This window comes from Octopus bimaculoides, chromosome 3 (assembly GCF_046866305.1).
Source record: "Octopus bimaculoides isolate indiv1 chromosome 3, ASM4686630v1, whole genome shotgun sequence".
Lineage (NCBI taxonomy): Eukaryota > Metazoa > Mollusca > Cephalopoda > Octopoda > Octopodidae > Octopus > Octopus bimaculoides.
The window spans coordinates 131,380,256-131,405,846 of record NC_142930.1 but is presented as its reverse complement, the minus strand read 5'-3'; the positions used below and the strand labels follow the sequence as shown (position 1 = coordinate 131,405,846).

The following is a 25,591-nucleotide window of genomic DNA, read 5'->3' as shown; positions in this document are numbered from 1 at the left end:
ATCTCCACTTCCTTCTTCCATTACTTCTATGACTGTACAACAGCACACACAATTCTTCTTTCTTCTCTTTCTCAATAAATGTTCTGACTTTTAACGATCTGAATTATTCTTTTCCTTACATCAACTACATATATTTTTGAATAACCACAACTTTTCTAAACAAATTTGTGAATTTTTATTCTGGTAACAAAAACCTGGAGTCTTAGGGCTGAAGAACTCTTTGAATACACTTTCAGCATCGGTTTGATTTTTGAACTCCTTCTCTTACAGAAAACCATCAAGGTGCTTGAAAAAGTGGTAGCTGGTAGGAGAAAAGTCTGGGGAATAAGCTGGATGGGGAAGAACTTCATAGCCAAGATCCCTCAACTTCCGGAGCATCATTAGTGAAATGTGTGGTCAAACATTGTCATGAACAATGACTGGCTCTCTTGTTGACCAGTCTGGGATGGAGGAGTAGCAGTTTTTCATTCATTTTGGCAATTTCATGGCAATATATTTCTGCAGTAATGGTTTTTCAGAATTTTAAGAAGTTATAGTGGATGAGTCCAGCAGTACACTACCAAACAGTCACCATAACCTTCTTTTTGAAGAATTTGGGTTTAGGGAAGGTTTTCGGTGCTTCATTTTGATCCAACCACTGCGAAAAACGTTTTTTATTATTGTACAGAACCCACTTTTCATCGCAAGTTACAACACAGTTGACAAATGGATTGGTCTGGTTATGGAGAAGAAGTGATGAGCAAATTTCATATCTGTGCATTTTCTGATTTTCATTCAAATCGTGTGGTACCCATTTGTCAAGTTTTTTTTATTTTCTGGTCGCATGAAATGACCGCAGGCAGTTTTCTGGCTAACTTGAAGTTCTTTTGCCAGTTCTCGAGTGGTTTTACATGGATTTTTCTCAATGATGGTCTTTAATTAACTGTCGTCGATGACAGATGGGCGTCCACTATGCTCACAATCTTCAAGGCTCAGGTCTCCACTGCAAAATTGTTTAAACCCTCTTTGAGCTGACCACTCACTGGTCATTTCCTTACCAAATGTTTCGTTGATATCACAAGCAGTTTCAACTGCTTTATGTCCTTTTTTGAAGTTGAATAGCAAAATTGCTCAAATACTGCGCTTTGACAGTTCCATTTCAGATGATTGTAACAACAGTGAAAACACTATGAATGTTAATTTTTCGATGCATTTGGGGGAAGTCTATGTCTGTATTAGCAGACAATTGCAAAAAAAAAAATTCAAACCTCTGCAAAAATCAGGTACAAATTCTTCATGGTTCAAAATGTTGCATACTTTTTACTCAACCTGATATATAATGGTGATGATGGTGATTGATGATGAAGGCAGTGCTAAATTAATGGCAGGTCAATGATCAAGGCTGCCAAATGTAACAGGAAAAAGGGTGCATGTTGCCACCTGGTGTTGTCAAACCGGATGTTACATATTTCCTTTGCACTATGCCAGATACAATTTTTAAGTGTCAGTGAAATAGAGCATTAAGTCTTTGACATATGCACATTCATTTGTGTTTGTGTGAGTATATTATATGCTTAACCATGTTTATGTGAGTTGGACAGACACACAATACAGTTAGCCTATTCACTGCTTCAATCCTATAACATATTTCCCCTAACACCCAAAGTGCTGATTTTCAAACAGCATTTAAAATCTAACCCCATTACATATCAAATCCAATGTCAAAATCTCTCTTCCACACATCTCTCAATACTTTTCTCAGATCTAGTGTCAGTCTTTCTCCTAAGTACACTCTATCATCATCATCATCGTTTAACGTCCGCTTTCCATGCTAGCATGGGTTGGACGATTTGACTGAGGACTGGTGAAACCAGATGGCAACACCAGGCTCCAATCTGATTTGGCAGAGTTTCTACAGCTGGATGCCCTTCCTAACGCCAACCACTCAGAGAGTGTAGTGGGTGCTTTTACGTGTCACCTGCACAAAGGCCAGTCAGGCGGTACTGGCAACGGCCACACTCAAAATAGTGTATTTTAGGTGCCACCTGCACAAGAGCCAGTCCAGGGGCACTGGCAACGATCTCGCTCGAAAATCCTACGAAGGCCAGTCAGGTGGTACTGGCAACGGCCACGCTCAAAATGGTTCAAACAAATTATATTCAACTCATCATTCATCTCCAGTCTCTCTAAATTCTGAGCCACACACCCACACACAAATACATACCTCTTGCCTTCTGTGGCTGGTTTCAACACAAACTCATCAAAGTATTGTCTAACCATACGTTCCCTCTCGGACAATGTGGGTAAGACAAATTCTACCATTTCGTCAAGACGATCATTAATGGCCCAATCAAATTGTTCGGGTTGATTACTGGATAAGACTAACATAAACCTGAAAAATAAAAACACGAAAATATTAAAATAATTGAAAATAAAAATAGACTCATCTAGAAATGCCTCAAAATCATAATAGCATGAAAGTTAAGAAACTGAGAAACGGTGACTGTGAGTTGTATAAACCTCTGAATGATTCAACAGTTCAGTTCTGCCTCACTACCCATATTTTTTCCTGCAGACACAGGTCAGGCATCACTCTCATCAATGTCACCAGACAAGGAGGACCACCAAGGTCAGAACACTGAATCTCTTTCCTTTACTATTTTAGTGGTTGTGGTTACCAAAGTGTTTTATCAGGAGTAAATAATCAATATTGCCACTGATTCTGTCACATGCCCTTTGTATCTACTTTCATTTAAATACTATAGGTAAATAAAAATCGAATTTATACTTTATTAAATACTAAGACATAAAATTTTATTCTGGAAATTACAAAGAAAAATGACTTCTCTCTCTTTCTATCTTATGTGTGTGTGTGTGTGTGTGCAATATGGATGTTGATATTTCACTTGTCACTGAGTGAAATGTTGATAATGTTTATGTTATGATCTGTGATTTCAAACACCTGTGGAATCTTAAAATCTTTTACCTGTTAAACAAGTGGGCTATGGCAACAGGAAAAGCATCTGATTGTAAGATCCTGCCCAAGCTATGCTAGCAAAGAAAAATGGATGTTTGAACATATTCCCATGAGGGATATAGGATGCATGCAGTAGCAAATTAAATGAAACAAGTATCACTTATTATTAGTTTAATGGTGATCAAGTTTTGTTATTTTAGTATGAACAATAAACCTGTACACATCTGCTATCTGCTCTTGGGAAAGATGCCTAAGGTAGTGGTTCAATGCACGTGTCTGTAAATAAGTACCACACAGGGGTATAGGCATTGCTGTAGGCAACAAGAGATGGTACTGTATTGTTGGTAAAGATATTCTACTGTATTGTTGGTAAAGATATTCTTAGCTTGTATGGATGAATTCAAAACACAATCAAGAACTATTCTAGTTTGTTCTCCGTCAAATCAGGGTAAATGGCTTTTGGTGATGCCTCACAAGAAAATTGAATATCAATTTATGATGTAAAAATAAAAAAAAAACCAACTTACTTGTTTGATTGCTCTCCAGTTCGGTACAAAAAGGCATTTAGTGTTGCTCTGAGATCCTCACTAATTTGTTCCTAGATTTAATAAAAAATTCAGATAATTAGAACAGTGAACAAGACAAAGAAGTTTTTATGCTCAATGTTCAATCTAAGGATTAGAATTAAAAAATGGTAGTTAAAAAGATAGTCACTAGAATGTGAGGGAGATTACTGTTAGTCTGCATTAACAAGAGATAATTCAGTAACAAGTATGCACACATACTCGCCAAGAAATATTCTCATAATGTATCCATTTCATGTACTAACTGCTGCAAAACTGGGATTCCTCATTTGCTGATTAAGGCTCATAAGCATCCTTACAATCTGTTAGCAGGCCAGGAGATAAATCTCTATTTCCTAAATTGGCTGGTCTAGGGAAGATAAGCCATCCTCACCAACGTGGAACGTTTATCCTCTGATAACCTTTTGACCAACTGACCATAATAACTTTCTATCTCTGAAAGATGAAGAGTTAAATTTGTTTTTGTATAGAGTCTGATGAGATGTCCACAAAGCTAAACCATTGGTGACTCTATTATCAGAATTTAACTTTAGTGCTTTAATATATGTATAATTCAATTTTACCAGTTGAACTCAGAAAAATAAGTTCAACCATTAAAATTGAATTATTTCACATTCTCTTGATGTTTCTAAATCCTTACAACGTAAACAATATATGTGTGTGTATCAAAACAGTTTGACTCAAATTCATTGGTACTCTTAAGTTTCAAGTGTGACGCTAGTCTTCAGCCATTTCAAAATGGCTGAAGACTAGCATCACACTTGAAACTTAAATGTATCAATGAATTTGAATCGAACTGTTTTGAGCCATACTTGTAACACCCAATAAATTTGTTGAGTTCCCTTCTTTTGTTTGTCCACTCACTTGTGTATATACATACATATATATATTTAAGTGGAGTTTGTTTTGTATGCCGTAAAGAATGTTCTTATATAAGAAAAATAAGAAATGATGACTGAAAAATTAGATTCTCCTGTTATGCCACAAACATATCTAATACATATTTTACACAATTTCTCAAAGAGTTCCAGTAGAATTCAGGGAGACAAATGAGAGTCTTTGTTGACAAGAATCAAGTCATAAAATATGTAGTGAAGATGGAATTATTTTTATATGCTATGGGAAGAGGACATTAAATATTTCACAAAGAGCTCTTTCTTCTGTAGTTTTCCCTTACCCTTAAATACATCAAGATTTGTAAATATTTAGTCTCAGGCTGGTTTTGAGATAAAGCAAGTCTAATCAAAAGTTTTCCAATAATAACCATCCCTTCTTTTATTAGGACACATGTTTCACTGGATGTGCAATGTCAGTGTAAGCATCTCGTGAGAAAAGCTGGGCATAAGAGACATCAGATGTGATGTGCAAGAGAGACAACTGTGCTGGCGTGATCATGTGATGCATATAGACAAGGACAGTTGTGTAAAGAAGTGCTGATCTCTAACTGTGAAGGGAAACTGTAGTAGAGGTAGACCCAGGAAGATGACATGGAACAAGGTGGTGAAGCATGATCTTCAAACTTTGGGTCTCACAGAGGCAATGACTAGTGATCAAGGCCTTTGGCGATATGCTGTGCTTGAAAAGACCCATCAGGCAAAGTGAAATTGTGGCCGTGGCCGATGCTGGTGTCATGTAACTGGCACATGTGCCGGTAGCACGTAAAAAGCACCTTTTGAGTGTTGGGCCCATGGAGGCAAAGTGGCTGATGCTGGTGGCTCATGAAAAGCACCTTTTGAGTGTTGGGCCACACAGAGACAATGACAAATGAGCAAGATATTTGGCATTATGCCATGCTTGAGAGGAAGACCCATTAAGTTAAGTAAAATTGCAGCCATGGCAGATACTGGTGTCACACAAATGGCACCCATGCTGGTGGCACGTAAAAGCACCCATTAAACTCTCAGAGTGGCTGGTGTTAGGAAGGGTACCCAGCAGTAGAAATCATGCAAAATCAGACTGGAGTCAGGTGCAGCCTTCCAGCTTGCCAGCCCTGGTCAAACCATCCAACCCATACCAGCATGGATGATGGACATTAAATGATGATATATCATTTATTTGTTTCAGTCACTGTGGTCAAACAATACTTATTCTACTGGTCTTCTAGAATAAGTAGACCAAGAGTGAGATGGTTGTCTAATATTCATAGTCTCAGTTAGTCATGCTTGGGGGTCCAGCTGGAAAGTGTAATGAAAGTTGCTTCTAATAGGTAGCCACGAGGAGGTGCCTGAGGACTACCCCGCCGCCCCGACCCTCCCAGGAACAGTTGGTGGAAAAGATGGAGGGATGGGTGGAAGGAAGAGGAGAAGAACATGATGTAGTGACACCATTAATGACTAGAGTTTCATTAGGAATTAAATATCTATTGGTCAACAACAGTTACCATTGTCATTTCATGTTCATTTTCCCAAATATTTTTCAAATCAGGAAAGACATAATGAATAATGTAGATCTACATATAGTAAGCCTGAAAAATAAAAATAAATGGGCTGGCTATGTCTGGAACAACTCTGATCATAGATCTTCACTATCAAAGTTGTTTACATTGACAGGCAAAAATCTGATATCAGCTAGAGTATGTAACATGCAGAATTATGCATGTCTCACATGTTTCAAATCTTATGTGGGTTAGTTGGTGTCTAACTTAACCTTCATTCTTATTATTAACTTTGGATTAAGACATTTGATTCTTACCCGATTTCTTTTTTTCAGAAATGCATCAGATTCATCAACGAATAACAGTAACCTACAAATAAACAGTAAAGGAATAAACTGGAGTTTAAAAGTCTTCAGCAATTGAGGACATATTTTAGCTGATAAAATCAAGAGAGAGTATATATATATATTATACAAATTACACACACACACACACACACAGATATATATGTACGATGAGTTTCTTTCTGTTTCCATCTACCAAATCCACTCACAAGGCTTTGGTCGGTCTGAGGCTATAGTAGAAAACATTTGCCTAAGGTTCCATACAGTGGGACTGAACCTGGAACCAAGTGGTTGGGAAGCAAACTTCTTACCACACAGTTACACCTGTGCCAATACATATGAATTTTTTTTCTTGCATCCTAGGACTCAAGGAGCTGATTACCCAGTTATCATGGCTTATGAATAACCAAGACTACAATATTTCCTTTGAAAGGGATGCAAGTTCATTGTAGGGTTCAAGGCCAACAATTTTGAGGGAAGGGGACAAGTTGATTGCATCAATTCCAGTGCTTGACTCATCATCATCATCATTTAACATGTTTCCCATGCTGGCATGGGTTGGACGGTTTGACTGAGGTCTGGAGAGCCAGCAGCTGCACCAAGCTCTAATCTGATCTGGCAATGTTTCTACAGCTGGATGACTGGCATTTTATTTTATTGATCCAAAAGTGAAGGAAGGCAAAGTTGACTGTAGCAGGATTTGAACTCAGAACATAAAAAGCTGGAAGAAATGCTACTAAACATTTTATCCTTAGTGTTAATGTTTCTGTCAGCTTGCCACTTTATATGTGTGTGTGCATATTCATGTACATATTTGGCTCAATTAAGGACCCCGTAACTTACCCTGGGTTGCAGTTAATGTCAATTTGAAAAGCTTATTTTATGAGGAAGGCATTTGCTATGGTAATCAACTTGTGTTGATCCCAGTCATTAAATTGTTGGATAGAATGTCTCACAAAATTTGTTCTGACTCTACTATCTGGGTTCAAATTCTACCAAGGTCAACCTTTTAGGGTCAATTTGGCAAATTGGCAGAACTGTAAGAATATTGAACCAGATGCCTAGCTGTATAAGTTTTGTCTCATTGTGTTCCAAGTTCAAATCCTACCATGGTTTACTTGGGTAGCAGACTTCATCCATCGACCAGTTTAACACTACCCCTCACCCCTGGCACCAGTGCAGTCCCCTTTGCTGCACACACTCAAACCAAGTCTCTGGTTTGAGGCTGCCTTGCTCCTTCCCTATCAACTAATCTTGGAGGTTCTGTATTGGGTCATGGCCATACTACCCTCCCTCTTGTCTAAATGATGAAAAATAAAAAAAGTTTTCTTCAGCCAGAAAGTATTTAACATAAAAATTGTAGTCCTAAGTATTACAGAAACTGTACCTTTTCAGACGTTTTAAAAAACATTTTTGTACACAATAATTGTCAGTGTTGAAAAATATCAAATGGTTTAGATAATATCAGGAAAGATTTTTTTTTAAAGGTGTTACAGTTTTGCGAACCTGTCAGTCATATCCTTGACTGAAGTTGTTGTCCATTCACTTAGACTACTGAAACCACTGGACAAATCATAAATGTCATAATTTCCAACTACTTCTGTCCTAAAAGTTCTACATTTCATACCCACAGGAAGTAGTTAATGGGAAATAAATCCAGGGTTTATGTATAAGAAAATTTTCAGGAGGATGTTAAGAATGACTAACCATAATTATTGAGGTTGTTAATAGGTTAATAAAAAGCCAACAGGGTTAAAAGAAAAAGGAAATTCCTATGACTTATTAAATCACAATTGTTTTTCTTAATTCATTATTATATATTAACATATTAACATGTCTGACATTACTATTGCTATTATTATTATTATGGTTAAGGTGGTGAGCTGGCAGAATTGTTAGCACACCAGGCAAAATGCTTAGTGGCACTTTATCTGTCTGCACATTCTGAGTTCAAATTCTGCCGGGGCCCACTTTACCTTTCATCCTTTCAGGGGTCAATAAATTAAGTACCAGTGAAACACGGGTCAATGTAATCAACTAGTCCCCTCCTCAGCAAAATTTCAGGCCTTGTGCCTTTTACTAGAAAGGAATATAATTATTATTATGGTGGTGAGCTGGCAGAATCATTAGCATGCTGGGCAAAATGCTTAGTAGCATTTCGTCTGTTTTTATGTTCTGAGTTCAAATTCTGCTGAGGTGAACTTTGCCTTTCATCCTGTTAAAGTTGATAAATTAAGTACCAGTGAAACATTGAGGTTGATGTAATCAACTAGTCCTCTCCGCCAACATCTCGGGCTTTGTACCTTTATTAAAAAGGATTATTATTATGGTGGTGAGCTGGGCAAAATGTTTAGGGGCCTTTCACTCATCTTTACATTCTGAACTCAAATTCTGTTGGGGTCAACTTTCCCTTTCACCCTTTCGGGGTCAATAAAATAAGTACCAGTTGAACACTGGGGTCGATGTAATCAAAATTTGAAACTGTTATAATAAAAGTTAAAAAGACAAATATTTAGATAGTCCAAAAAATTACCCTCTTCTGCTGGTTTTAGCCCAGTCAAACACTTTATGCATAGCTGTGACACCTTCTCGACCCATAGGAGCCACATCACCTCCAGTCATGATGGCATAGTCCATTCCAGAATGTTCAGCAAGACTCTGAAATACAAAATGATACCTATTTTAAGACATTTGTCTTTAATAGTTCTAGATCCGTTTTCTCATGCTAGAATATACAGAATGAAGTGTTTGGAAAATGCAAATGCTGTCAAGATAATTGTTTTTACAAGTTTAAACGAAACTTTGATTCGTTGGCTTTTGACAACCAGGCACAAGCAGAGATATGTTGCAAATAAAACTTTACTTCAACCTAAGTAATGAATAAAGGTTCTAACTTTAATGGTAAATGTGCTTTATGCATGCATATCTCATCGTTTAACGTCCACCTTCCATGTTAGCATGGGTTGGACGATTTGACTGAGGACTGGCGAACCAGATGGCTACACCAGGCTCCAATCTGATTTGGCAGAGTTTCTACAACTGGATACTCTTCCTAATGCCAACACACACACACACACACACACAATCATTGTTCTTTAATGTCCATTTTCCATGATGGAATGGGTTGGATGCTTAGCGAAATGCTTAGCGGTATTTTGTCTACCGTTACGTTCTGAGTTCAAATTCTGCCGAGGTCGACTTTGCCTTTCATCCTTTTGGGGTCGATAAATTAAGTACCAGTTACGCACTGGAGTCGATGTAACCGACTTTATCCGTTTGTCCCCTCTATGTTTAGCCCCTTGTGGACAATAAAGAAATATAAAGTCAACAAGTTGAAGGATTGCATCAAGCTGCAATGTGTGTGTGTGGTGTAATATTTCTCATTGTCATTTAAACACGAACAACACTGTGACTAGTCATATCATCACAGAAGATTGTGAACAAACAACACTGCTTGTATGACAATTATGTTCATTTACAATTCGTGCACATCAGAACCAGGATATACAATCACATACACACACATTTGTAACATACATAAATACCCATCCACGTTTTGTAGCCTTACAAACTGCATGGAGACCTTACTAGTGTTGGTGGCATGAAGAAGCACCCAGTACATGCTGAAAAGTATTAGTATTAAGGAGATACAGCCATAGAGACCGTGCCAAAGCAGATATTGATGCACAGGACAGTTCTTGGATCTAATGGATCCTGTCAAACTGTCTAACCCATGTCAGCACAAAACATGGATTTCAAATAATGATGATGATGATATATGATTGCTCTCTTTCAGTTTCCATTTGTCAAATTCACTCACAAAGCTTTGGTCAATCTGAGGCTACATTAAAAAAACATTTGCCCAAAGGTGAGGTGAAGTGGAACTGAACATAAAACATTCTTTTTTACTCTAGGCACAAGGCCCGAAATTTTGGAGGAGTGGAAAGCAGTCAATTAGATCGACCCCAGTATGCAACTGGTACTTAATTTATCGACCCCAAAAGGATGAAAGGCAAAGTCGACCTTGGCGGAATTTGAACTAAGAATGTTAAGACAGATGAAATACCGCTATGCATTTCACCCGGCATGCTAACGTTTCTGCCAGCTCACCATAAAACATTGGAAGGAAACTTGTTAACCAAACAGCCAGGCTTACATTATTTTATTTTATTTTCCACTTCTCAAAAGAATTTAATCTCAAAATCTAAATGAATCAAGTTAAGCACTAAAATACTTAATCTGCTAATCTACCACTCAATATTAAGCTGTAATCTATAACCAATATTCTATAAGCTTTTCTAAGAATGAAAATTTAATATACATGAAGCATTATTCAAAACAAGAAAATCAAACAGAACAAAATGCTATTACCTTAGCAAACATTGTTTTTCCAGTTCCTGGAGGGCCATACATAAGCAAGTTCCGATAATAACCTTTATTCTTTTTTGTGTGCTTAGTGGCAATGGCAATGTCTCGCAGTCGTCTTTCTAAATCAGGCTGTTAAAGAATAATAAAAGGGTGATCATAATCATAATCTAACCATTTTGATACTGCCCCATCCCTGTTCTATGATACAATTTCCTGTTTTAAAGTGATTTTAAGTTAAAGCCTTCCATTAAAATCTCATAATTTATGCAGCAAAATAATGACAAGTTGTCTTAGTAAATTATCAGAAACAAAAGCTGTGTATTCCAACAGAAATAAGGTAACGAAACAGCAAAACAACACTTAACCCTTTAGTATTCACATTATTCTGTCTAAAGTATTGCTTATTCATTCTCATTGTTTTGAATTAATCATGTATTATTTTGCAGCTTTGAGAGTTTGATGAGGAAACTTAATTCTCAGAATGATATTGTAAGGTTGGTGTGAGAGGCCAAATCTGGCCAGTTTGAACATTAAAATATTAGGAATATTTTGGCCAGATATGGCTGGTTTAAATGCTAAAACCATGACATAGTAATAAAAAAAACTATCAAAAAATATATGTTGCATTAATAAAACACTAGTGAAAATTTGGGTTCTTTAACTGTTTAAAAATGGCCATCATTTAGCGAGGGTCGTTAATTTCCATGTTTTGGGGGAGATGAGGATATTGATGTTTGACCAAGTCACAAAATTCATTAATAAGCTCTATTAGTTTCTTCAGTCTGTGATTTTTATTACTATCATTTAGTGCCATTGGAGTCTCAGTCAAAACAACCTTGTCGGAGATAATAATTCATTGTAAAACTGAAATAGCTAAATGACTGAATCATTAGCTTATATGATTTTGAGCTTAAATCCACTGCAAGTGTTTGAGTATTTATACCTTTCTACAATGTATATTCACTTAGTATGATACATAGATGGTTGCTTCAATTTAATAGTGTTTCAGTTGCATTCACCAAGTTTTCTACAGTCTGGCAAGCATTCTGCAATATCAGTGAATGGATTATTCACTGCTTCATTCAAGCAATGTGACAAATGGATATATTATTGACAAGTTCCAAGAAGAGTGAAACATCTGATATTCCCATGAATCACTGCTGCAATGATATTCATTTTCTGTTGATAGAGTATTTTTAGCACAAGATTTTCTCTCACACAAAATCCACAGCAGCAAACCATTCTATGGTGTATATACATTTAGTATGATACACAGATTGTCATAAAATTTTATCATACATACATGTTTAGCTAGATATCAGGTCCAGGTAGCAGATTGTTTGGGACTGTTACATAAAAAAAAAGCTAGAGTCTTGTCTAGAGAAATATTTACTTCACATCATGTTAATATCACAAAAAGGCACACATAAAACAGAAAAGCAATGGCTCCTGTCTGCAACTTATATGCTTTGAAAATACCTACACTTTACATATAATATTTTCATGAGGAAATTCTCAGTCTTTGAGAAACAAAAGACAGAAGAAGACAAGTTGATTCACTTACATGTAATACAATACCTTTTAAGGAATCTTCTGCTTTGCTGGCAATACGCTTGTAAGTCTGGAAAAGAAAGGCAGGGAAATAAAGAAGTTTTCCTAACATTCAGTTACATGCTTTATATTCCTCAACATTTATAAATATTTTTCTAATAATTGAAAATTGAATGAATTAAATATCACTAATCTGAAATTCCTCAGATTAAAGATGAATGATTTTTAGTTGTTGGAGATGAAATCGTCCAAGAAACAAAAACAAATAAGAAAGGAATATAAAAAAACACAATAGAAAGATCGTTGCCAGTGCCCCTGGACTGGCTCTTGTGCGGGTGGCACATAAAATACACCACTACACTCTCGGAGTGGTTGGCGTTAGGAAGGGCATCCAGCTGTAGAAACTCTGCCAAATCAGATTGGAGCCTGGTGTAGCCATCTGGTTTCACCAGTCCTCAGTCAAATCGTCCAACCCATGCTAGCATGGAAAGCAGACGTTAAACGATGACGATGATGATGATGATGATATATATGGTTAATTAAAGGTCACTAACTGATAAGGATCCTTACCTTAACAGGATGTTTTATAGTTTCTGTTAATGAAAATCGAGATGTTTCTCGAATCAGTGACGGCTTCCCTAACCTAGCTTGTATGTAATTAGCTGCTACATTGGTACCATATTTTGCTGTGTATACTCCAACAGCCAACATTGTCAAACCAGCTACCTAGAAATAGAGATATGCATTCATTTAAAATTAATATTGTAATGAAGATATCAACAGATATAAAGAGTAGAATTCATTTTTAAGTATAAAAAAAAAAAAATGATAATCCTTGACTGAGTGGTGTATGTATTCTCAAACAAGTTATTTCATTTCACACTGCTTCAGTTTATTCAGCTCTGAATACCAGCTTAGTGGAGCTGATGTAGTTATCTCTCCCTCAAGCAATGTAACAAATGGGTATATCATTGACAAGTTCCAAGAAAGGTGAAACATCTGATATTCTCATGAGTCACTGCTGCAATGGCATTCATTTTGTGTTGATATAGCTGAAGCACCCACTACACTCTTGGAGTGGTTGGCATTAAGAAGAGCATCCAGCTGTAGAAACTCTGTCAAATCAGATTGGAGCCTGGTGTAGCCACCTGGTCCACCACACAGATATACATACACACGCGTGTGTGTGTGTGTGAACGCATGTGCATGCACATGTGTGTGTCCCCCTGACATTGCACAAGAGTTGCAAATGAGTGTCATCATCACACAAGCAGTCTTATTCGTTTCTGATTTTCTGTCAAAGCATTTTCAGCTTTGAGGAAATATCTTATTTTGGAAACTAGAATGGTTTGGATTTTTCAAGATGAGAGAAGTTAGACTAAATACTGCTCCCCAAGAAAACCCCTTACCAGTTTAATGGTGTTTGTCACTACTTAACCCTTTCATTACTATATTTCTAAGTAAAACATACCCCTTATGAGTTTCAATTAAATTCTAAAATCATCACGAATTTAGACTGGTTTCATTAAACAACTGTAACTATTTTATTTACTGACATATTAATGTGATTTTTAGAACACAATTGAAGAAAAAATTCTTAATCAATTCTAGTGCATAACTTTTGTCTTAAAGTGACTCTAATTACAGGTAAATACATGTAAACCACAAGCTATCTTTTTTCTCAATTTGATTACTTTCTGCGTAATGGTTGGTTTCCGTAGTGATCACTTCAAACAAGCTTTACAAGCATACATTTGCTTGATTTCTCCATATCATCTGTTGAAAAGCCCTCAAATTCAGTATCACTGCTTGATAGCATGAAACTGTTATCCATTTTAAAAGTTGAAGAAAAAAAAAAAAAAAAAAAAAAAGCCAAAGAAAAATGTGGAAAAAATTTTCTCCCAAAATTCACACAGCTCAGATATCACGTCAATGTCAGAAACTGTAACTTGACTATTTACAAAGTGAAATCATGTGTTTTCACAAATGTACTAATGAGATTTGTACTTAAATTCACATTTAAACATAAATGGGCTCACTCGACTGGCTTTGACCAGGTCGATCATTTGAGCCAAAAAAAATTTTCAGTTGGCTGCAGCTGGGTTGGTAACAAAAGGGTTAAAGCAGTGAATTATATATAAACTGCGGTACTTATTTGTAGCCAGATGAACTGGGTTACTTTGAAGTTAAGTGTTCTGATCATAAACAAAACTCTGTGGTGGTGACAGGATATAAACCAGTCAATCCTTGGTTAGTTGGCCACTTCTCTATCCATAGACTCAGCTCAGTGTATGCTTCTGTTTAAATACTGATATGTTGTGGTTGGTGATGGTGGTGGTATTAAGATAATCTGAAAATATTTCTTATGCAAGCCCTTAACTAATTGACTTTTTGTCTCGGTCACAAAAGAAAGAAACAAAACAAATACATTTGAGAAAGAAAATGTAAAAAAAAAAAAAATCTATTCCTTACTGTAGCAGAAACTCTGTCCCAGTCTTTAATAAAAGCCATGAAACCAGTTCCAAGAACATCACCAGCAGTTCTTTGTTGCAAAACAGAAAGAGAGAAATGTGTTACAAAATATTGCTTGTAGTAATAGAAACATACTAATAAAGAAAAAAGGTGCATCATTATTACCAAGATTTAACATCCACTTTTCCATGCTTGCATGGATCAGATGGGGTTTATTTGAGATGAGGTTGGGAACATTCCTGTTACCAACTCTCACTTGTTTCCAAGCAAGGTAATATTTCCCTGTGGTCAGACATATTCTTACAGAATATTGGAAATAAATGACATTGCCTGTATGACAGTGACACTTGTTTACAACTATCACACAATGCCAAGACAAGGAGGCACAAACACAAACACATACATAAACACACATAACAGGCTTCTTGCAAAAGTGGATGTGATGATGATGATGATGATGCTGACCATGTGTGAAATAATAATAAATACCAACTTACAAACACATAAACAGAAACTTACTCAATAGATTTCAGTATAGTTTCTCGATGCTCAGCTCCCTTCAACTTGATCTCTTTCTGAATGAGATCCCAGTTTTCTCGATCTACTTTGGCCTTTTCTTGGATCTTGGCCCTCAACCTCATCATTTTGTGTTTGTGAAGGACATCAGCTTCATGCTCAACAGTGGCTGAAGAAAATAGTTATAAAATGAACAGGAATTTTGAAATTTAAAATGGAAGAGTAAGAAAAAATGTACATAAAAGAAAATAATTGTGTGTACAGCTACAGGAATAATGATAGTTAAGTGAGTTGTACCTATGTACATATGTAATCAAGCAGAAACCCCTTTATACACGCAGGTTTGATACACACATTTGTATTTTTTATGCAGCTGTTTTTTTACACAAACACACATTCATTATTATTATTATTATTATTATTATTAAGGCGGCAAGGTGGCAGAATTGTTAGCATACCAGGTGAAATGCTTAGCGGTATTTCATTTGCTGCAATGTTTTGAGTTCAAATTCCGTCAAGGTCGACTTTGTCCTCCATCCTTTCAGGGTCGATTAAATAAGTACCAGTTACACACTGGGGTTGATGTAATTGACTTAACCCCTTCTCCCAAATTCGAGGCCTTGTGCTTCCAGTAGAAAGGATTATTATTATTACTAAGGCGGTGAGTTGGCAGAATTGTTAGCACACTGGGCGAAATACTTAGCAGCATTTTGTCTGTCTTTATGTTCTGAGTTCAAATTCCGCCAAAGTCTACTTTGCCTTTCATCCTTTCGAGGTTGATAAAATAAGTACTAGTTGCATACTGGGATTGATCTAATCAACTGACCCCCTATCACAAAATTTCAGGTTTTGTGCTTATAGCAGAAAGGATTATTATTATTAAGATGGTGAGCTGGCAGAATTGTTAGCATGCTGGGCAAGATGCTTAGCAGCATTTTATCCGTCCTTACATCCAAAGATCAAATTCTGCCAAGGTCAACTTTGTCTTTCCTACTTTTGGGGTCGATAAAATAAGCACCAGTTGAGCACTAAGTTTGATGTAATCAACATACCCCTGTCACAAAATTGCTGGCCCTGTGCCAAAATTTGAAACCATTATCACCTGCGCCTTAGTGAAGGCAGAGATATTGTTTTCAGTCATGTTTGTTTGTTTGTCTGTGGACAAGATATTTCAAGAACCACTGGATGGATTCGGATGAAACTTTCAGAGATGTTTGGCCTCATGACTGGCACGAACTGATAAGATTTTGGGATTGATCCAGTACTGGACAAGGATTCTGGATTATTTTTAGTGTTTTTTTACTTAATTTTTCAGAGCGGTTGGGTTCATTTTTAGTATTCTCATTTGTAAGAACAGTCAAGTTTATTTCAGATATTCTCATTTTAAAAATCACCTCTGGCTAATCGTTGAGAGGACGTTGGTGTTGCCCTGGCGGAGGTTTGCACTCTCTGAGTGCTCGTTATTCTTATTCTTATTAATGCCAGCATGGAAAGCAGTCATTAAATGTTGATGATGATCACATGAAATAAAATGTCTCTAAAAATTAACTCAATCACACTGTTGGTGTGAAGAAGGGCATCCAACTGAAAAACTATGCCAAAGCATACAGTGGAGTTGGGCACAGTCCTCTAGTTTACCAGTTTCTGTCAAACTGTTCAACCCATGTCAGCATAGAAGACAGACACTAAATGATAATGATGATGAAGAGGATAACACAACACAAACAATGTAACACACATGTGCAAAGTCCTTACACTGTAAAGACCAGCAAGACACTGAAAGGCAGGAATTATTTTGCTTTTATGACAATTTAATGTGTTTAGGAACAAAACCCTGGAATATGGGTACAACATGGTCACACATTAGTCATCACCATTATTGGCCTTGTTGCATGCTGGCATGGGTTGGATATCTTGACAGGATCTGATAGGTCTGACAACTGATTCATGCCCAATACCTGCTTTGGCATGGTTTCTATGGTGGATGCACTTCCTAATGCCAACAATTTTACCCAATGTGCACTTTGTGCTTTTTTCATAGCACCAGCACTACTGAGGTCACCATGCTGCCAGAAAGACTAAGACGCTGTTCAAGTGAGTGGGGCTACAGTAAAGAGGGAAGCATGCTATGAGATGAGGAAGTTAAAGTATGAGAAAAGGAATTTTTATGTGCCCCCAGCATGGGAGCCAGTCAGGGGACACTGGCCACAGCTACAATATTGGTTTTACTTAACTCAACAGGTCTTCTCAAGCATATCATATCACCCAACGCATCAGGGCATCACAGAGGCAATGACAGGAGACCGAGACCCTTGGAGACAAGCTGTGATTGAGAAGACCCGGCAACTAAAGCGAGATCATAGCCATGCATGTCTGGCCCAGTCTAAGAGTACTCCTAATATCATCATCACCATCATCGTTTAACGTGCGCTTTCCATGCTAGCATGGGTTGGACGATTTGACTGAGTACTGGTGAGCCAGATGGCTAGACCAGGCTCCAATCTGATTTGGCAGAGTTTCTACAGCTGGATGCCCTTCCTAACGCCAACCACTCTGAGAGTGTAGTGGGTGCTTTTACGTGCCACCGGCACGAAGGCCAGTCCAGCGGTACTGGCAATGAACTTGCTCGAATGTCTTTTCACGTGCCAGGAAGGCGACATTGTGTGTGTGTGTGTGTATATATATATATATATGTGTGTGTGCATTTACTGAATTATAAATTAAATTTCATGTATTAAATTAGTATCTTTATAATGAGTTGGAAATCATTTACTTTTTATATCAAATAATTTGTGTTTTTAGGTTTTGTCTTGGTCAGTACCACCTGAAAAACCTACCCAGAGGCTATGTCTCACCAACACACGGATACAATATTAGTTACCTTTCTTAAGTGCTTCCTGTCTGGCTGTAGACTCTTCTTGTTTTTTCAGATTTTCTTCATTCATTCTTGCCTGAGAATAGATTAGAAAAGAATGTTATAATATATACATACACATACACACACACACATATATATAAATATATATCATCATCATTTAACATCTATCTTCCATGCATGTATGGATAGGATGGTTGACAGGAGCTGGCCAGGTAGAAAAACTACCCCAGGCTAATGTGTCTGCTTTGACAGGGATTTTATGGCTGGATGCCCTTCCTGACACCAACCACTCTGCAGTGTGTGTGTGTGTCTGTCTTGATATTATGTGATGGTTGTAAGCAAGCAAAGAAACACAGAGCAGCTCAGCAGGAATATGGTAACAAAAGGGTTAAATGTTAAGGGATTAAAACAAAAAGCAATGGTGGATACCAGAGAATGTTTCCCTAGATCCTTTTCTAATGTTTCTAGGTTCAGCAACTCCCTGTTCTGAAGTCACATCCAACTGTTGTAGATTTTGCCATTCATTTCTTTTGGCTTGACACAATGAATCTCACTAATAGGACGTTAAATGTCATTAGAAAAATGTTGATTCCTAACTTAGGCACAAAGCCAGAAATGTTTAAACGAAGAGAAACGGGTTGTTTGAATAACGCCAACCACTCCGAGAATGTAGTGGATGATTTTTACGTGCCACCAGCATGGGAGACAGCCAGGCGAGCCTGGCACTGAACACGTTCGGATAGTGCTTTTTACATGCCACCGGTACAGGGACCAGTCAGTGGGTACTGGCATCAGCCATGCTTGAATGGTACTTTTTACATGCAACCAGCACAGGAACCAGTCAGGCGGCACTGGCATCAGCCACACTCGAATGGTGCTTTTTACATGCAACCAGCATGGGAGCAAGTCAGGCGGCACTGGCAATGGCAGATTTAAATGCTAAAGTTATTTTTATTACATTTGTGATTATTTTTTAAATTACTTGAAATAAAGAGGATGTATTTCAATGAAGTACAGAGTAACAAAAGGGTTAAAAGAGATTAACAGTTTACCTGCTGAGCTAGTTGTTCATCATAACGTTTACGAGCTAACTGGTCCTGGTATTGTGCTCTTTGCTGATACTGACGAGTTTCTTCAGCCATTGATTTTCTCTTTTCTTCTTGTATAACTCTCTGTTCTTCAATCTTCTGTTGGGCAACGTGAGCTTCATATTCCTGAGAAAAAAATCATTGAAATATGAAGAAAAAAAAAACAAAACCATTCAACTATGTGACATGAACAATAACATTTTTCTGAATTAGGTGATTATTAGATTCTAGCTGTTGTCAGAGATGTTTAACCTCAGGACAACTCTGATCAAACAAATCTATGATCAAATGTTTCCCAACCATGACCATCCAATCTCTTTCTAAATCAGAGACTACATTCTCTGATGTATTGTTTTTTATTATCATTTTTAAGTGAGTAGGGAGTAATGTGAGGGAAATTTGGCTATTATTTCTGGCAAGCTAGATCACTTAGAGGCTTCTTTGACTCAAATTAATTGTAACAGGTGATAATACATTCCCAACAAGCAACTTCAAGGGCAAAAAAAAAAAAAAGAGAAAAAGTAGCAAAAAATTTTTTTTAATTAAGAAAAAATTACATTGTGGATTACATAAATATACATTATTTATAGTGGATGGACAGGTGTCCTCACCGTGTTTGCTGTTACCATAACGTTTCAGCTGATGTACTCACCAGCCTTCATCAGGTGTCCTGATGAAATTTTGAACCCAACCCTTTATTTGACTAATGGGGTACTCTGTTCTCATTCCTAAGATATTCTTTTTTTGCTGATGTTATTTTTTTCTTTAGATATTATTTCACCAAGTCCTTGCCTGGGATTGAACTCAGAATCCAACAGTTAGTAGCCTAACCCTCAGATTCTGATTTTAATCCCAGGCAGGGACTTGGGAAATAAAATCAATAGAAAAAAATAACATCAGCCAAAAAGAATACCTTAAGAATGAGAACAGTGTACCCCATTTGTCAAATAAAGGGTTGGGTTTGAAATTCCATCAGAACACCTGATGAAGGCTGGAGAGTACATCAGCTGAAACGTTATGGTAACAGCAAACACGGTGAGGACATCTGTCAGTCCATTGTCAATAACATACATAATTCCTCATCTTAAAAATATAGAATAGTATTACATAAATATGTTTATCATATATCTTTTGCTTGTTTCAGACATTAGACTGTGGCCATGCTGGGGTACCACCTTGAAGAATTTTAGTCAACCCAAGTACTTATTCTATCAGTCTTATTTACCAAACTGCTAAATTACATGGATCTAAACAAACCAACACTAGTTGTCAAGCTGTGGTGTGGGACAAACACAAACACACACAATGGGTTTCTTTCAGTTTCTGTCTAGCAAATCCACTCACAAAGCTTTGGTTGACCCAGGGCTATAGTAGAAGCCACTTACCCAAGGTGATACATAGTGAAACTGAACCAGAGACCATGTGGTTGAGAAGGAAACTTCCTAAAAGAAATTATACTTTGTTTTGTTTGTTAATGAGTAAGTTAGAGGTGGCAGAAGCATCCGTCTAGAGATTTGGTTTGTATGTCTGTGTTGTGCCTTACTCGATACTAAACTGTCTCGCATCATCATGATGTACTTTATCATCTGATGTGACTGCCCACTTTTCACTGGGGGTGTCCTCCATAACACCTCCCCTTTTGAGATTTTTTGTTTTTCTTTAAGAAAATATTAATTTTTTTGGTTTTAATCTGAATGTCTCAGGTTGTACCGGTTCTACATTTTTACCAGTAACACAACACATAGGTGACCTGATAGAAATACCTCATAAAATCATCCAGCTGAAAAAAACATGCCAAATCAGACTGGAGTCTGGTGCAGCTCTCTAGCCCTGGTCAAACTGTCCAACCCAAGCCAGCATAGTCAACAGACATTAAATGATGATGATGATGATGATATATATATATATATATATATATATATATATACACGAGTGAGTGGACAAATGAAAGAAGGGAGCACTCAACACTTTTAGAAGGAGTTACATGTATCATTTAATAGTTTGATTTTGTTCTGTGCCACTTCAAGTTTTGCAGGCTCCTAATAGGAGCCCAACTCCTTCAGGCTATAGAATACCAAACAACTCCTGAAGGAGTTGGGTTCACATTAAGAGCCTGTGAAACTTGAAGAACTATTTTAAATAATATATGGGGTTGAATCTGAGACCACATATTTGGGAAGCAAGCTTCTAACCTCACAACCATGCTTGCACCCAGTATATACTGTCTATGTCTGTGTACTTGCTTCTCCAACACACACCAACATCGCCATTTAACATGACTCCTATGTTAGCATAAATTGGAAATCTGCATCAAGCTCCAATGTCCGTTTTCACATGGTTTTGAAGACTGGATGCCCATCCTAATGCCAACCACATTACAGAGGATGCTTGGTGATTTTTGTTTTTTGTGACACCAGCACTGGTGAAGTCACCAAGAAACATGCAGAGCAAGACAAGTCTGTTCAATGGAATGGGAGGGATTCCTTTTCTTGGTTGACCTGATCTGTGTTTTGTTTATAAATTAAAAGTAGACACAAAACAGTTGCTATACATTTGGTTTATGAAACTCAAAAGAGCCTCTAGTTGGTCACCAAAACTGTTAAAAATTGTAACCAGATTTCCCTCAAAACACACTTTACTATCTTTGAAAAATAAAAAAAGAAGACACATTGGGTAATGTAGTCCTAGATATACAAACAGATGTGATTGTCATAGTTGAAATGCCTTTTAAACATAAGTATGCTGGCTCAGCACTGACCTAGGGCTAGACAACATCAGAACACATTCAATCTTCTCTTATAATAACACTAACTAAAAACATACAGCTGTACCATACATTCACCTTCGCTACACAAATAAAGTAGCTTTCAGCTTTAGCACAAGAGTGATGTAACATAACTATTATAGAAGCAATGGGTATACCTTTATTTCTTTCTGGTACTTTGCTTGCAACGTTGCTTCTTGCATTTTAGTCAAATCCAAAGCTTCCCTTGAGAATTCTAGAAAAATAAAAATGGATACAGATATAAAAACCAAAAATTAATTATGTAATATGTCATTGGATGACAAAACGTGAAATACTTGAAGACAAAATGATACTAAATGGCTATAGACTGCTCATGTTATGGAGTAACTAAATGCTCCAACAACCTAAATACAATATTGAGTCTGTTATCAGGCTTTCAGAAATTTGGGAATGCTGTGCAGAACTGTGCAATACCTTGAATTGAGTAAACAGACCCTGTTTTTGAAGTTGGTTAATTTTGCATATGGAGTGTTAAAAATAGTTTTGTTCTTTACTTTTTCATGTGAATTGACATATTCTGCTGTTCTGTATAAATTTGTATATGTATCTGTTAAATAAAATCATGTTTTTCACTTTTATTCATTTAATTTTCATCCAATAAACATATTGTATAATATGATATATTACAAGAATTTCAATTGGATTAATATCAGACCCTGTTCTAGAAGTGTATTAATCTGAATCAGTTAAATACTAGTTAGCTTTTTACTTTTCATAGTTTATTTTATATTTTAAGTATATATTTAGACCGTTTCCAGAAAACTAGAAAATCCAGAATTCTGGTACACTTCAGGTCCCCAAGGTTGCCAGATAAATGGTCTGAGACAATAATGTCATGAGATCTAAACATAACATGGGGCACCGATTATGTAGACTCTTCTTTGCTCAATTTTACAAATGCATCTGTACATTTGTGTGGAGGCTGGAGAATCATCTTTTCAGAAAGACAAGCAGCTGCTCATATATACAAGTCTCTACTTGCCACACCATTGAAGTTAAAATAAAGGAATGGTTCTCAACCATTTTTTACCTACAGACCCCTTTGATTACTACCTTTATTCTGGTGGCCCCATAACTGTGTGAGGTTTAAAAACTAGTTTTGTAAATGAGTCTCTCAAAATGCCTATTCGTAACTTTACAAAAATCTTTATCACAGCTGTTGTTAAGCACTTGAATGTGAGGGATGTGCTTAAAATGTGGCGTGACCCTTTTATAATCCTAAATATAAATGTAACATCCATTCTATCAGAAACCCTACACTTGAAATGTCCCATCCATTTCGCTTTAGATTTTATTTCATCTTTAAGGAAAGTAAAGCTAAACGCATATCAGAAGAGTCTTAATCCAAGTTCCGAAAAGTCTGCTGTTCGCAGCAGAACATGGAAACACTGTGTAAAAGACGAATGCTATGATAGGTTATTACACTATTGAATCAAAATTCTAGTTGTTTAGAATCCGATAACTGTTCTCTTTTTAAGACAGTAGCATGTAATTTGAAGAAATGTTACTACAATCAATTCCGAAGTATTAATTGGGGGTACTTTTGTCTCTCTGCATCAACTGTTAGTATCTTGTAAATTATTAAAATAGCAATTAAAAAAAAATTCAATGTGAATAGAAGATCAGACATCTATATTTGATTCTAAAAAAATACTTAATGATTTGATAATATATTTACGTTATTAAGCTAAATCATATTTTCATAATAACATTCCTCAAATAATTAGAATTTATAAATTACTGTCCTAAAAACATAATTTACCAGCTGAATAGAACTACATTTTAAACAAGGACATCGAAATATATATATAATTCTATAATTAAATAAATAATACGATCGATCTTTTTCGAGAAACAGTTCAATAGTTTTGGTTTCAAAGTCCCAAATCACAAACATGTTTTCTAAACGACACATGATCCGGTGCCGGTTTAATACTTGTAGTTATGTAAGTTTCCACACAAAAGTCATTAATAAGTACTTAAATATTTCTCTATTTCTAAAAGAACCCCCCCCCCCCTAAAAAACTGTAATATATGTACATAAATTCTTTGTATTTGAAATTCAAATAATATATAGATATTAGTAATAAACGATTCCGAGAGAGAAAATTACATGAGACGTTCAACTTGTAGCCAAGGTCACAAAAAGAAAAAAACGACGAATTTGTAACATAATTCAAATAGTTGGCTTTCGATCTGGTATATTTCTAGTAATAAGTAACGTGCTATGTACCATTCAGAAATATTGAATATTTCATATATAATGAGATACTGAGTATATAATATGATTAGCATGTACTTATTGAAGGACACGAAAAGCTTTCTAGACTAAAGGGTCGAATGAAACTAGTTTGAGGGTCATCAGAATAACATTGTCTATGAATCAGATACATGTCAACTATATTTATTTTTCGTGTTATTTCGTTTTTACCTTTAATTCAAAATAACAAAAATTTGTTAATTAAATATAACCTTGTCCAATCACACACACATACCCATCACTCTTCATTATATATTTGTAATATTAATTGTTAATCAATAACATAAATGATGAAAGAAACAACAGAAAATATGATTGTAGTATTTCAAGAAAAGGCATAAATATTTTTCTTACTTGAAGATTCCAGGTCTTTGGCAGCTTTTGCTGCTCTTTCCAAAGCAGCTGAATCAAACCGGTAGGCTTCCATTTTTGAATTCAAAGAACTTGCAGAATCATCGTTACCTTTGCCACCAGAACCTCCTGAAGAAGGTGGCATTGGTAAAGGAAACTGTGGTGCTTCCGGAATGTGTTGATCTTTCTTTATTCCAAATAACCAAGACATTGTGACATTAATATCTCAACTTAACACACAAGTAAAATCGCCGGAGAAACCCCCTTCGTTCTATTACCAACGTGGTTTCTCACATGTGCTCTGATCGGCGACTAAATTGGGCGATCGTTTTATTGGAGTGAGCTCCCTTGAATTCACTCGCTTCCGAGCACGTATACACACACGCACACACACATATGCCCGCACACCCACGCACACACACACACACACTCAAACAGATATGCTCACACACATACACACACACACATATACAAAGATAACGCGATGCATATACATATGCGTACGAAAATACACCCAGACAAAGCTAGCGGACGTAAACACACCTACATAGACACATACGAATTAAACTATATATATTCGTATAAATTAACAACAGGGTCCTAATTTGTTTTTAAATATTGTTTCAGACGTCATTTATTATCCTTGTCCAAAGAACATAATTTACAAAAGTAAACAATAAAAAAAAATTGAAAAAAAAAAACAAATAACAAAAGCAGCACAAAACAAATACGATGGTGGGGGGGGGGGGGGGGCTGAATTGATTAATGGGGCAAAATGAGTAATTTCTGATTTCTTTTCATTTTCTCTCTACCTGTTTGAAACCATTACATTACAAGTATTGCATCATCATTTTGTAAGGTTGCATCATTTTTGGGAATAAAAATATAGCCAGCATAGTTGTCACCGGAGTTGAGAGTTTGAAACAATTAGGTGACAGGTATTTTTTTCAAGAAATTTTTCAACTTTGATCCAATTGTAATTGAGGTGGCTAATAAAATATTTTTGGTGTTTAACAATAAAAATTCTTTTCTCTGTTGAATTC

General features: G+C 36.4%; 1 protein-coding gene across 1 annotated transcript in view; it reads right to left on the bottom strand.

Annotated features, from left to right (window-relative positions):
- Window positions 1-24,862, bottom strand: part of LOC106878421 (ATPase family AAA domain-containing protein 3) — a 28,018-nt gene extending 3,156 nt beyond the window's left edge. The window contains exons 1-13 of the mRNA XM_014927663.3: window positions 24,552-24,862; window positions 22,054-22,130; window positions 19,096-19,257; window positions 18,047-18,116; window positions 15,169-15,334; window positions 14,650-14,719; window positions 12,748-12,903; window positions 12,191-12,247; window positions 10,630-10,755; window positions 8,792-8,916; window positions 6,232-6,283; window positions 3,484-3,554; window positions 2,204-2,371 (exon numbers count right to left, since the gene is read on the bottom strand). Of these exons, the coding sequence (XP_014783149.2) occupies window positions 2,204-2,371; window positions 3,484-3,554; window positions 6,232-6,283; window positions 8,792-8,916; window positions 10,630-10,755; window positions 12,191-12,247; window positions 12,748-12,903; window positions 14,650-14,719; window positions 15,169-15,334; window positions 18,047-18,116; window positions 19,096-19,257; window positions 22,054-22,130; window positions 24,552-24,759 (1,508 nt within the window). The 5' untranslated portion in view covers window positions 24,760-24,862. The remainder of the gene's footprint in view (window positions 1-2,203; window positions 2,372-3,483; window positions 3,555-6,231; window positions 6,284-8,791; window positions 8,917-10,629; window positions 10,756-12,190; window positions 12,248-12,747; window positions 12,904-14,649; window positions 14,720-15,168; window positions 15,335-18,046; window positions 18,117-19,095; window positions 19,258-22,053; window positions 22,131-24,551) is intronic.
- Window positions 24,863-25,591: the final 729 nt, after the last annotated feature.